Consider the following 14,200-nt stretch of genomic DNA (forward strand, 5'->3'; position numbering starts at 1 on the left):
AGTATTTCAACGTACAAAAGAGCACTGATCTAAAGCAATTCCGCGGGAGTAGTTGTTACCTGTGCATTACTGTATTTTCCCAGTGAGTACCCGGATGATATAGCAGAAATCTAGACTTGTTCGCGACTTGTGCTCGCCATTCGTAAGCGCATTTTTATTGAAAGTAGAAGGACATATGGTCACACTGATCAACCAAAATGAAATACAGTTTTTGAAATGTAGGTATATTTGTGGGGAGCATCGGTAATGGTAATGCAGTTTTGATAAGTCACTTGCTTGGTAATTGTGCGATCTTCGTGTACACTATTTTGACTTGCAACACAAAGTAAATATTTCATCTGCACATTGCTTATTTTACCGTGTGTATATGTTTACATTCAAAATGTAAACAGATTTCACTAAGGAAATGTATTAAACGCCTAAATATTCAGTTTATTTTACAAATTAACTGAAAAATATGTCCATCTTTATTGATATGATAACGAATTCCAAATATTTGTTTATGTTTAATATCATCACCAAGTACAGTTCTGTATTGTTTGGCTTCTTTTCTTAGCATAATTAATATATTGTGATGTGTTTAAGCTCTTTTGGTCGTCTTTATCATTTTTAGTCAGTCGGTTAAATAAATGAATGGATTATTCAGTCAATTTGTAAAATGACTGAAATATTTAGATATTTAATAAATTGCCTGAGTGAATCATATTTTACACATTGACTGTAACATATACACGCTTACAAAAGAAAATACTTGTGAAAACAACGTCTATCGAGCATCGAAAAACTTCCCAACCAAACGGAAAGGAACAAGAATGATTCTGTTCAAAGCTGCAGCGAATGAATGAAAACAAAATGCAAATATCATTATTACAACCTACCAAAGTTATAATGTATCAGGGAATATCAACATAAAGGAACAATATCCATTGCGTCTGCAGCTGTACAAAAATACTTACTCGATGTCAAATGTCTATGTGAGAATCAAATACTTTAATAATAATTATTTGGAAACAATATTTGGAATATATATGAAATATATTAAAATATTTAAATATATCGTTTTTAAACGTTATTTAAATGTATCGAATATTATAACCCGTGTCTGTTTCTTAACTGATCACTTAGTTTGTTTCAATTGTTTCACATAGGTGCCAAGTTAGCTGAGAAAGCCCACGTGACAACTATTTTTATAATGTCCACGGTTCTTAAAAACATACATTGAGTTAGATAACAATGAACAACCAGTCAGTGTATTAATCAATCAACGTATTTCCTGTTGATCCTTTGATGTCTGGGAATGATCAGTTGATTTACCAAAAAAGTAAAGCAACTGATCATACATCTCTTGCTGGGCTGCCACGTGCATAATTCACATTCCACCTCACTTCAAACCTGGATTTAGATTAAATAATTACCCCAGGTACAAGAAAGACCAAATTTGAACCTTTATCCGGTAATCTGAGTGGTGCTACAACTGAGTATACATAATATAAATTCATTAACTGAGCAGCATGTGAATTACGACAAATACAGAAGTGTAGGGTTATACCAGAAAATGTGGATGACAACAAGGGAGTAGTAATTGTATCATCCACGCAATCCGAAATCCGCAAATGCTTTCACTCAGGGATACTTTTTTTATTATCAAACTGTAACAATCAGGGGTATTTCCAAATAACAACATCCGATGAGCTTTCGTCGTTATTTGTCTGTTTGTTTAGGCTGAAGAAATTAATTACCATGCGCCCTTTGTTGAAATCTTCATAGATCACGGGTTACCAATCAGTTTTAAAAAATGCGTAAGTTTATTTAGCTGTCCTTGCAGACTGGTAGCCCAGTCTCTTGTCACGCTCGGTTGCGTTAACGAGCAAATTGACTCACGGCAGCTAGTAAGCCCAAGCGGAAATCCAAAGGTCGTATTACCTGAAGAATGAACCTTCATTTGCGAAATATCTACTGCTCTTAAAATCAATATTTCTCCCAATACTAAAATTCAGAACTTTCTAACCAAGGATTACCAGTTGAAACTGGTCGATGGCTGAACATTCCCAGGGAAGACAGCCAGTGTCCACTCTGTGATTCTATCGCTGTGGGAGATGAATTGCATTATTCATTCCGATGTGAAGCTTTACACCAACGGCGATATGAACTCTTAAATAAGCAATATCTTAAGTTTCCAAACATTTAAGAAAATTATGACCACTAACAGGGTCAGAAATCTAAAAGGCCTATCTAAATTCCTTAACAATGTGTACAATACAATTGGTAAATTGTATTAGTATCCACGTATCCTGTTTTTATTATTTTTGTTAAATTGTACATAATAAAAATTGTAGATAATTGTATGTCATGTTATTCTAAGAATAAATGAGTTTGAGTTTAAGTTCGACACCCGAGAAGAAGCCAGAGATCAGCGCTCCTTTTAGAATAGTTTACAATCATGTGTTTTAGGGTTAGCTGTGTTGGCTTAAACGTATTTTTATTTCAAAAGAAATCTGGATCGGTAAACAAGCAAAACTTGCTTATGTAATACCTCTCCAGGTAACAACTTAACAACAGCTGGATATATATATATATAAGAGAGTGATGAACATAAACATACAAAATGCACAAATGAAATACACGAAGCCAGTACACTGAAGCAAGTGGTGTCTGTGAAATAAGGTAATGCAGTTTTCCTTTACTACATGCATAAAATTAAGCTACTCAAACCTTTTGCTTTTGACAATGATGTCATGAACTGATTTAAGAAGAGTCATGTTTGTAGAACTGCTTAACTACTGCCATGTAATATCATGTTTAGACCATACCCATGTGTGTAGAAATACACAGTGTTTCTGATATTATCGTATTTTTTAACAGTTATAGAAAAAGTGAATTGCATCTTCAAGGTGATATCCACAAGTGCAGTCTGGTATGTCTGATACATGTCGTCTAAACCTATCAGCGTTTAAGTCACTGCAGCCGAGCCCAAGGCGACAGTGGACAATTTGGCATGATCTATGAAAATATTTGAAGTCAAAATTATTAATAATTGCATCAGAACGATTAATTAAGGATTTGATTTCTTTTAATGAGCGAGTATTAGTTACTTCATCGGATAGAGGGTTCCGCAGGTTGATCATATCCAGAAAAATGATAATAAGCATAGGTCTGTGTTCTACATTTGATTGTTTGTATGTTGAATCTTTTTCTAAGGTTATATTTGCTGTTATCAGAGAATTGAATATACACTTTTCAAATATTTTGGCTAAGCAACTTGTGAGTGCTACAGGTCTATGATTTGAGCATTCATGTTCATCGCTGACACTGACACCGCATCAGCCCGGCAGTGGACTTGACACAGTTATTTGCGCACTGATTATATAACTCCTACAGACAGGTGGGGTGGTTGTTCAAAACGAAACGGACGACCCCGTCTGTTATCTAATAAATGCTGTGCGGCGCCTTTGATCTTGCCTCCAACCATACACCTTATAGTAGTAAACGACGATCAGGATGGCCTGGAAATAAACACAATTCTGTCTGCCCAGTGTATCCACAATTAACTAGAATGCTTCATATCTACAAATATATATATAGAAAATTGCATCAGTGTGGTTTATCATGTACAATGCTTTCTTACGCTTGGTGAGGCAGACTGAAATTGAACATTAGGATAACGTCAGCAGGGATAAAAGAGGTCATACCAAAGAACTTTATTTACTAGTGGAAAAATCAGACATTCCGATCAACCACTACAAGCCCCGGCCGGATCTCAAGGTTGACCAGATCAACACCCCAAAGGAATATCTCTACGCCAAACAAGGAGTCCCTTTCGTCATGGTGCACAAGAAGAGGGGACAGGACATCGAGTAAGACATCACAAACTACACAGACTTGTACCACTCCTTCCAGAGTAGTGGCGTACCGACCTCAAACCACTTCGTCGCCAATACCGCCACCCTCCTTGCCAAGAGTCTCTACCAGAATCCCGACCCCCAGGATGAGAAGCTGACCAAGAGACTACTACAAGGACTAAACTTAATTTTTTTTTTTGGGTGGTGGGGTGGGTGGGAGGTGGGGGTGGTTTGGGGGTGGGGTGGAGGGGTTGGTGTTTGCACTTCTTTATTTAATCATTACGCTTTTTTACCCTAATAGTATAAGTGCTTCCCCGTGTGCGAGATAGGCTAAAGTCGGAAAGCGCACGTTAAATCTCCGAGGTACCTATCTACCAGAACTTTATTTGCTGTTCTGGTCATACATATATATATGTAAGTTACGTACATGGGGAGGCTAGATTATTTACAGCAATATAGTGCAAATATTATGTTCAATAAAAGAAAACGTTGATAGATCTATAACACACTTTTTGTACTTTTAAACAAACTGTGGACTTTTAAGACATTTTCGCTTATTGTAATAACATCTAGCTAACCAATCATGTCTATCTATGAAATCTACAAGCATAGTTGCTGTCAAACCTAAAAAACATATACAGGGAGGTAAGTTTTGACTTGCCAAGCACCTTAAGGTGAGTTTACTTTTAAACTGTCAAAAGCTATTGTCCCTTCAATACTAGTATATGTCTGGAAGCTGCCTCTTGGACTGTTATGAGTTATGATGTATTTTGTGATATAACTGGGGAATGTTCAAATTAGTTACTGTCATTTAATCCAACGTTCTAACTGTCAACTGTCTCAACAGGATCATAGGTTTGGTTATATATCTCCTCCCTGTCTCTAAGTCTTAAGTTGTTAATCGGTAACTGCGGTCCAAATGTATCAACTTATTAATCTATTGTTGCAAACTTGACTGATTTAAACATATCTTATTGATCATGAACTACTCAGTCAGTCAAGCTGTATCAGAAATGTAAAACCAGCCATGTTTCATGTAGTCCCAATATCACTGAAAAATGCCGACGTAACGTGACATATAAATTTACTCACAGACAATATATTTTTCGTGAGAGTGAAGCACAATTTTATTAAAGTTTTATTAACAATTTCATAAACTATAATAATATTAATATTAAAATTCATCATCACTTGCCAAGTTTATGAAAATGTCCCCATTTGGGAGATGTCACATATAAACAAGGATTCGAACTAAATTTGATCGTCTTTGACACTGAGGTTTATCCCCACTTTGCCAGCAAACTGCAGAAGATTAACAGTGAGTGAGTGAGCATCGTTTCTATGTTTATACAAGAAAAGATGTCATGCCAAAAACGCTCACAGTAGTTAGTGAGTAAACTCACGACCTGTCATGACCTGGTTGAGTGACTTCCTCCAATCAACATGAAAGGATTACCCACAGAGAAAGAAAGGATTAAAGTCACCCATAAATCTTCTCCTAACGTAGTACTCCAACTTCTAGATGCCTCTCAAAGAAGGATTAAAATCCTAAAGATATCCTATCTACGTGGTATAGGTACTCACAACCTCTAAAAATAAACTGTTACGTTTGGTATCCCCAGCAATACTCACCATGGTCATTGGGCAAATGTAAAAATCACAAACCCTAACGAGATTCTGTCAACATGGTCACACCCGGTGATTGTGAAGATCTCAAATTCTATTAACTGTCAGACAGCATGGCTGTTCATAGTCATTTACAACATCCTCTTATAATTAGCATAAAAGTGTCCCACACAAAACCTTCTTTTATTTATTCTTTCAAAATACAACACAGAAAGTGGGGTGTGGGGAAATGGGACATATTCCTACGTGAAATAATGAGACATTAGTAGTGGTGACGGCTATATCATAATTGTACTGTCTAAAGCATACATTTGGCGAACGAAAAACCTTATATTTGCAATCAAATGGAATGACTCGTGTGGGCAAATGAATATGTTCGCAATCGACAAACAATCATTTTATTAATGGCGAACATTTACCAACCCGCGACAATCGTGTCAACACGGGGGTTCCCCTAGCAATAAACTCGCATCTAAATTCACTACTGTTCTTCTGTCGGCTAGCCACAATGGCTAGTCTGGACCCTAGTGGAATGGTTCATGCCATAAAAGTCTAGCAACCGAACACTAATTAAGATGGGCCGACCTTGTATTTACGGTCTGGTGAACACAGCTCAATGGCCGCTCATTAACTCAAATTTCACATCTCACTGTTTTGTTTTATCTCACTATTCATTTGATAAATTTGTCAACTTCAACTGGAACCCGGTCCCGTGTTACACGCGTGGCACACGCGTGTGCAACGGGTTGCACACGCGACGCACACCCGTTGCACACCCGTGTCCAACGGGTGCTCACCCCGTGTGCAACCCGTTGAGCACCCGTGTCACATGCGTGTTACACGCGTTCTCAACGCGTGTTAGGGGAATGAACTTTTAGGCAGTAGTGTACATTCAAATCAGTTATCATATTTTTGTCGGTATTATATATATTTTGTCGGTAATATATATATATTTTGTTATTATCAATAGATACACTTTGTGACTTGTATGTATTTTAGATTGCATGTGAACTATATTCTGTAAACTTCCAAAAAGAAATAAAATAAAATATAAAACAAATGTTCTTCATTAACACTCCATCTCCTGGAATTTGCAAGGACTGCAAGTATCTAGTCTAGCACTTATCAATAACCAAAATAATTGAAAAGGTTTCTCTAAACGTAACATCATAATGACTTACGAAGACGCTAACTAATCAGGAAACATTGTAGCAAATTTCGTTACCTTTCTACACACCCCCATCCTTTTCAGTTGTTCGACGAGAGATACGTATTGTTTTGCCTCTACTTTAGCCAGTTAAAATATTTATAAACTGTTGAGGACTGTTTTGTTCTGTAAAATGTCAGCCTGTCACGACTGTTCAATAATGAATTGGATGCACGAAGTTTCCCAACACAAATTGATAACATTACCGCGATAGTAAATAATGGTATGACATGATGATGCCCGAATGTTAGTTCCATCTGACAAATGGCAATATCCACGAAGGAACATGGACTCTGTAATGTGTACATTTTAAATAATCTATACAGTTGTTAGGGTAACAAAGAAGTGAAATATTTTAATCATTATTAGCCACGGGGCAAAGTAAACTACTGATGTAAAATGTTTCAATTTAACGTGGAAACAATCCTAAGGTCACAAAAAAGGACAAGCTAAATGATGAGGGTTTTGGGGGATCTGCTGAAAGTGTCAATACTTTGGCATATTGTTTTGAACATAATCAGAACAGTTCAAAAGGCTGACAACTACCCTTTTCTGTTTCCCTCGCTGGGGGCACGGGTGGCCCAGTCGTCTAAGGCGCCGCGATTCGATGTGCAGAGTTGCGTCCCCTGGAAACGCCAGAAACCTATGGTTGTGGGTTCGAATCCCGGTTCACCCCGATTATGTTTCTAGGTTTGTCAGCACCATACCCGTGCTCGTGGGTTTCACCGAAGTGGTAAAGGTCTAAGACCTGCATCACTTCGGGCTTTCCTCCCACATTAAGCTGACACGCCGTGATATTACTGGAATAATGTTAAAAGCGGCGTTAACCCAACTCACTCACTCACTCTTTCCCCTTGCGTACAAGATCGGCAAGATCGTTTTGTTAAAAATGCTTTCGGAGTGCAGATGCACACTTTCTTGCTTATCTTTACGGGATAATACTATTATAAAAAATTGTATCAGGGTGGGTACTCTTTGTTTCCGAGTTTCACCATAAGATCAGTAGAATTTATCTGTGCTGAGTCAACCACAAACGATACCCTGGCATTGACAATGTATATTTACAGAAATTAGTCCAATGAAACTGAAATAAAATCGGGTATAAACGACGAGTTGGAGATGTTGGTTGAGGTTGGTGTTGGTGAGATTGGAGATGCGAAACCAGATAAAGCTTGTGTAGTGGTGCAAACACGTGAAGAATCAGTGAGAAACTTGCGTCTTTTCTGATGAAAGTCAAGAGACCACTGCACCGACAACCCTACTTTCAAATGGCAAATGGATATCAGGATATTGGACTGTTTGTTTTCACGGTCTTTAAGTGCAGTCGATGGTACAAATACCAATTGACAGGTTTGGCCTGTTGTTACTCGGCATTTCTGCAATAACCAACACGCCTTCATGACCTACTGAGTGGCCGGCAGAGTTTCTGGTTTGGATATCATCAATATGCGAACATGGGAATGCATATGAAGAAAGAGTTGAAACCACGAGCAGCAGACACCAAGAATAACGTGATCAGCTTTGCATTATGTCAAGGAAAATATACCTGTAGACATTATATGTTGACTGTATGCTCAAATTTCAGGACGTGTTAATAAATTTATTAGGGTGAAAGGAAATCAGACCTAATATTAAGGTCAGTATATTAACAAGAGGACAAAGTCATCAATATCCCCCGCAGTGGTAAATAATTGTCGTGTAACTTGTTGCTATGGACGCTCAAAACATATTTGTTTAAAAAATACGGAACAATCAAAAGGCACCAGTTTACCACTAGATCTCTCTATGTGCAAAGTTCAGTGAAGAAACATAGTTTTCAAGATCTGCTCCGGAAACGAGCACTACCACCATTTTCAGTCTAAGTCAAAGTTGTTGCCATGGAACTAGAAAATGTTTTTAAAAAATCCCAAACTATAAAAAGTTAACCAGTTAACCACAAGACCTATCTACCTAAGTTTGTTGAGGAAAAGTACGGGTTTCCAAAACGACATCTTGCACGGACGGACGGTGTCCATCTTAATACCACATTGCTTTGGACAGCGTTACTGGTTACTGGTTGAGGTGGTGATGTTCATTCTGAATCATCTGAGGAAATGTCTACAGACGTTGAGTTTGGTGAGCAGTATCAAGTTTGGATTGTCTAAATAATCCAAAATAGCATGGCCTTGATGAACATTTCCTTGGTGGAAGAATACAAATAGTGTTACCACATACATCGATACAGTCTACCCACGTCTCATCAATTTGATCAAAGGCATTATTTGTTTGCCACATGATGTTCAAACTCATTAAAATCAGATCTTATGTTTCGAGACTACTTTTGTCGTAGCAAGAACTAAGACCTGATTTAAATGAGATTTCATGATGTTCAAACACAAATAAGCTATGCTAAGTCCAAAAAGTTGGATAGGGGGTGACATTGTGATTCACTGCACGAATTCTGACCAGTTGCCTAACCTTTCCACCTAGTGTGCTACCAGTCACAGGGATCATCCCCAAAAGAATATCTGAAGGTCGGGAGGTGATATAAAACGTTGACAATGACAGTGTTGTGCACCTCTAAGGAGTGTCAAATACTCATGGTGCACCCTTAAGGAGCGTCAAGTGCCTGTGGTGCACCTCTACGTAGCGCCATGTGCCTCTGGTGCACCTCTAAGGAGAGTGAAGTACCTATGGTACGCCTCTAAGGGGCATCAAGTGCCTGTGGTGCACCTCTAAGGAGGGTCAAGTGCCTGTGGTGCACCTCTAAGGAGCGCCATGTGCCTGTGGTGCATCTCTTAGGAGAGTCAAGTGCCCGTGGTGCACCTCTGGGGACAGTGTCAAGTACCTGTGGTGCATCTCTAAGGAGCATCAAGTGCCTGTGGTGCACCAATGAGGACAGTGTCAGGTACCTGTGGTGCATCTCTAAGGAGAGTCAGGTGCCTGTGGTGCACCTCTTAGGAGAGTCAAGTGCCCATGGTGCACCTCTGGGGACAGTGTCAAGTGCCTGTGGTGCATCTCTTAGGAGTGTCAAGTGCCTGTGGTGCACCTCTAAGGCGTGTCAAGTGCCTGTGGTGAACCTCTAAGGAGAGTCAAGTGCCTGTGGTGCACCTCTTAGGAGAGTCAAGTACCTGTGGTGCACCTCTTAGGAGTGTCAAGTGCCTGTGGTGCATCTCTTAGGAGTGTCAAGTTCCCATGGTGCCCCTCTTAGGAGAGTCAAGTGCCTGTGGTGCACCTCTTAGGAGAGTCAAGTACCTGTGGTGCACCTCTTAGGAGAGTCAAGTGCCCATGGTGCACCTCTGGGGACAGTGTCAAGTACCTGTGGTGCATCTCTAAGGAGAGTCAAGTGCCTGTGGAGCACCTCTAAGGAGTGTCAAGTGCCTGTGGTGCACCTTTAAGGAGAGTCATGTGCCTGTGGTGCATCTCTTAGGAGTGTCAAGTACCCATGGTGCACCTCTAAGGAGTGTCAAGTGCCTGTGGTGCACCTATAAGGAGTGTCAAGTGCCTGTGGTGCACCACTGAGGACAGTGTTGAGTGCCTGTGATGCACCTCTGATGTGATTCTATAGTATCCATGGTGCAATTCTGAGGATTAATAAAATTTGGAAAAAAATTAAAACAGCAAAAAGGCACCAGTTCAGCTGGTGAGTAATGCATATGCATTCATTCAAATATGTTCTAAAGTTTTCAAGCTGTGGCTTTGAATAGGAGGGGAACGCTGATGGAAATCGAGCTTAAACAATATCATTATGACTTACAGGATGGCTGACAAGTACAAGACAATGCAGATAGCAGTAACAATGGAAGCTAATAGAAGCAGGTGCTAAAGATTCTTCTGTTGCATGATGTGTGAACAACTTTCATGGAGAAAGAGGACTGTCTTTATCTAATGAAAAAAACTTCAAAGTGTAGACAATTTCATGATTTTATTGTTACAATTTAAATACATGTACATGTTGGATTAAAATAATCATTGCATGATGACAACTGGTGGGTAGAATCTTTGCAACAAGAAAACAGTGTTATCACATCCCCCTTCCCCCGTGGGGTGCATTACAATATCGTTGAACTTGGGCTGCTTTACGTCACCAGAAAACATGATCAAATGTAAAATTAATACACACAAAATGCCCCTTTTCCGGAAAAAATATCTTGATAAATATCTCTTAGATAAAATAATTTCACTAGTTTCTGAGAAACCTAGTCCCTATTGCAGACACTTTGCACTAAGTAAAATACATGGATCAAGGGCTGTAACTCTATCAAAAACATAATTTACTGGACCATTTTTCGAACTCAGTCTTGAAAAGTATCTCTAAGATAAGCATGCAAACTTTCATTCAAGTTACTTCAGTAGTTTCTGATAAAACTTGTCCCCATTTCACACACGATGCACAAACTTGAAAAGCATGGAACAAGGGCCATAACTCCCACATGAACATTTCCCCCTTCTGTCTGACAGAGCATGACTACCCTGAAATACTTTTGTGATCTTTGAGCCATTTCTTTGAATGATGAAAAGTACATGTCAAAATCCATGTGTTAATAAAAAAAGATTACAAACAAGAAAAGAAAGAATCCACAAAATTAAGGTTAAATATTGATGAAAAACGTCTTCAAACACTTCAGAGATGCAGCAAAAGTTCATGATAATCCATAATTTATCACTACATGTCCACTTTGTTCGGTGATTATACCTTGATGTCCATAAATGAACAATCATGTGTATGTTTAACTCAAGTGACCTTTACAGATTTCAAATGTAATATTAATAAATAAATATCTCCCTCCCTTCTCAGTCAGCTTTGGGAAACATCACGAGAAACAGGAACATATTTTTAACTGGCCAAACATACAGTGATATCTAAATTAGGTATTACAAGCCAAATGAATGTGTTGCACACGGCATGCCCTTCTAACACAGTCTGCCACAATAATCCCCTGACAGCCAATGTACAAGGGTTCCTGATATTCACAGGCGTACATCTATATGGCCCGTCTGTGACAGTTCCTGTCTTTCACAGGCGTACACCTATAATCCCATGACAGCCAATCTACAAAGATTCCTGATATTCACAGGCATACACCTATAATCCCCTGATGGCCAGTCTGTGACAGTTCCTGTTATTCCCAAATGTACACCTATAACCCCATGATGACCAGTCTGTGACAGTTCCTGTTATTCACAGGTGTACATCTATAATCCCCTGATGGCCAGTCTGTGACAGTTCCTGTTATTCCCAGGTGTACATCTATAATTCCCTGATGGCCAGTCTGTGACAGTTCCTGTTATTCCCAGGTGTACACCTATAATCCCTTGATGGCCAGTCTGTGACAGTTCCTGTTATTCCCAGGTGTACATCTATAATTCCCTGATGGCCAGTCTGTGACAGTTCCTGTTATTCCCAGGTGTACACCTATAATCCCCTGATGGCCAGTCTGTGACAGTTCCTGTTATTCCCAGGTGTACACCTATAATCCCTTGATGGCCAGTCTGTGACAGTTCCTGTTATTCACAGGCGTACACCTATAATTCCCTGATGGCCAGTCTGTGACAGTTCCTGTTATTCCCAGGTGTACACTTATAATCCCTGGATTGCCAGTCTGTGACAGTTCCTGTTATTCCCAGGTGTACACCTATAATCCCCTGATGGCCAGTCTGTGACAGTTCCTGTTATTCCCAGGTGTACATCTATAATCCCCTCATGACCAGTCTGTGACAGTTCCTGTTATTCCCAGGTGTACATCTATAATCCCCTGATGGCCAGTCTGTGACAGTTCCTGTTATTCACAGGTGTACATCTATAATTCCCTGATGGCCAGTCTGTGACAGTTCCTGTTATTCCCAGGTGTACATCTATAATTCCCTGATGGCCAGTCTGTGACAGTTCCTGTTATTCACAGGTGTACATCTATAATCCCCTGATGGCCAGTCTGTGACAGTTTCTGTTATTCCCAAATGTACACCTATAACCCCATGATGGCCAGTCTGTGACAGTTCCTGTTATTCCCAGGTGTACATCTATAATCCCCTGATGGCCAGTCTGTGACAGTTCCTGTTATTCACAGGTGTACATCTATAATCCCCTGATGGCCAGTCTGTGACAGTTTCTGTTATTCCCAAATGTACACCTATAACCCCATGATGGCCAGTCTGTGACAGTTCCTGTTATTCCCAGGTGTACATCTATAATCCCATGATGGCCAGTCTGTTACATTTCCTGTTATTCACAAGCGTACACCTATAATCCCCTCATGGCCGTCCCTCATAAAGACGTGCCAGCCTGCTCTGCCACATTCAGAATCTGCATTTGTCTCGTCCTCCCAACCCTTCAAGTACTCCACACTGAAACATCTTGGTCCCGGTCCAAGGAAGGGCAGCACCCCCAGGATCTTCCCGTGACGGTCGTAGTGGAACACATGCTCTCTGTAGAAACTGCCCCCCTCCTGCAGAGTCGTTGACACTAGAAACTCACCTGAGAAATAAATAACATTTAAACATTTATGTGAAGTCAACAAATTCAAGACTAATTCTCAGTTCCATCACTTTGTACCTGACAGCTAAACAATGTTTTGGTGACCCAAGGCTTTACTAGCATGTCTCAAAGTGTACCAGCCTATTTGGGGAAAGCTGTGTATCCATCTTGCACACACCATTTCTAGTTAAATGAGAACGATGAATTGCAAAATAACTCGAAATCCAGAAAAGTGTATGAAACATCAATACGGTACTTGACCATGGATACCCTGTACCCAACAAAATCTCAATTTTGTTTATTTTAAAACCCATGACGGATGAAGAAACTATCATGTAATTTTGTATAGAAATGTGTACATGACGCGTAGTGGGGACAAACCGTGGAAGGAACAGCGCAAGCATGGTCTGCACGTGCTACACAGTGACCGTGTTCATTCAATGACAAGATGCACTACTCAGCAGATGTTAAACAGTTGATGTTGAATGTATATGATTTCTTTAGAATTGAAGCAGAAAGAGCAAAGCCTTTTTATGCAATTAATAAATTCGTGAAACGAGCTTCAAAAGCTCTTGGTATGTCCCCTCAGAAACTTAAAAATGTTGTTAGTTGACGAGATTTTGTTGGGTACAGGGTATTCATGGTCAAGTACCGTACTGATGTTTCATACACTTTTCTGGATTTCGAGTTATTTTGCAATTCATCGTTCTCATTTGGAGTCAAACGAACTGTAGGATAAACCTCAATGCAAACGCCTACTTGCTCAATAAACTATGAGCCATCTTTGCCATTCAGTTTTCTGAAGTGTGGGTGTTTTTGTCTACAAACCTGGCAACAAATCATTTGGCACTACACAATAAACATGTGTTAGCTCCCTTTGAGAATGTTGAGATACATTTGGCCTTGACCTCTGCTTCTCTTGCATTCTATTCACACATGGCTTCTGAAGTTACTTCAATGAGTGACAGTATCTCTTACACTCTGACAATTTCAAGACCCACATTAGGCTAAAAAAAATAAATTCTTGGTTCTCAGGCACCGTCGCATCATCACAAAGTTCGCGGCGCGATTCAT

General features: G+C 39.7%; 1 protein-coding gene across 1 annotated transcript in view; it reads right to left on the bottom strand.

The window, feature by feature from the left end:
- Positions 1-12,818: 12,818 nt before the first annotated feature.
- Positions 12,819-14,200, bottom strand: part of LOC139449727 (uncharacterized) — a 28,919-nt gene continuing 27,537 nt past the window's right edge. The window contains exon 18 of the mRNA XM_071231246.1: positions 12,819-13,126. Coding sequence (XP_071087347.1) covers positions 12,879-13,126 — 248 coding nt within the window. The 3' untranslated portion in view covers positions 12,819-12,878. The remainder of the gene's footprint in view (positions 13,127-14,200) is intronic.

Source organism: Haliotis cracherodii, unplaced genomic scaffold (genome assembly GCF_022045235.1).
Source record: "Haliotis cracherodii isolate W230 unplaced genomic scaffold, xgHalCrac1.p SCAF_8, whole genome shotgun sequence".
Classification (NCBI taxonomy): domain Eukaryota; kingdom Metazoa; phylum Mollusca; class Gastropoda; order Lepetellida; family Haliotidae; genus Haliotis; species Haliotis cracherodii.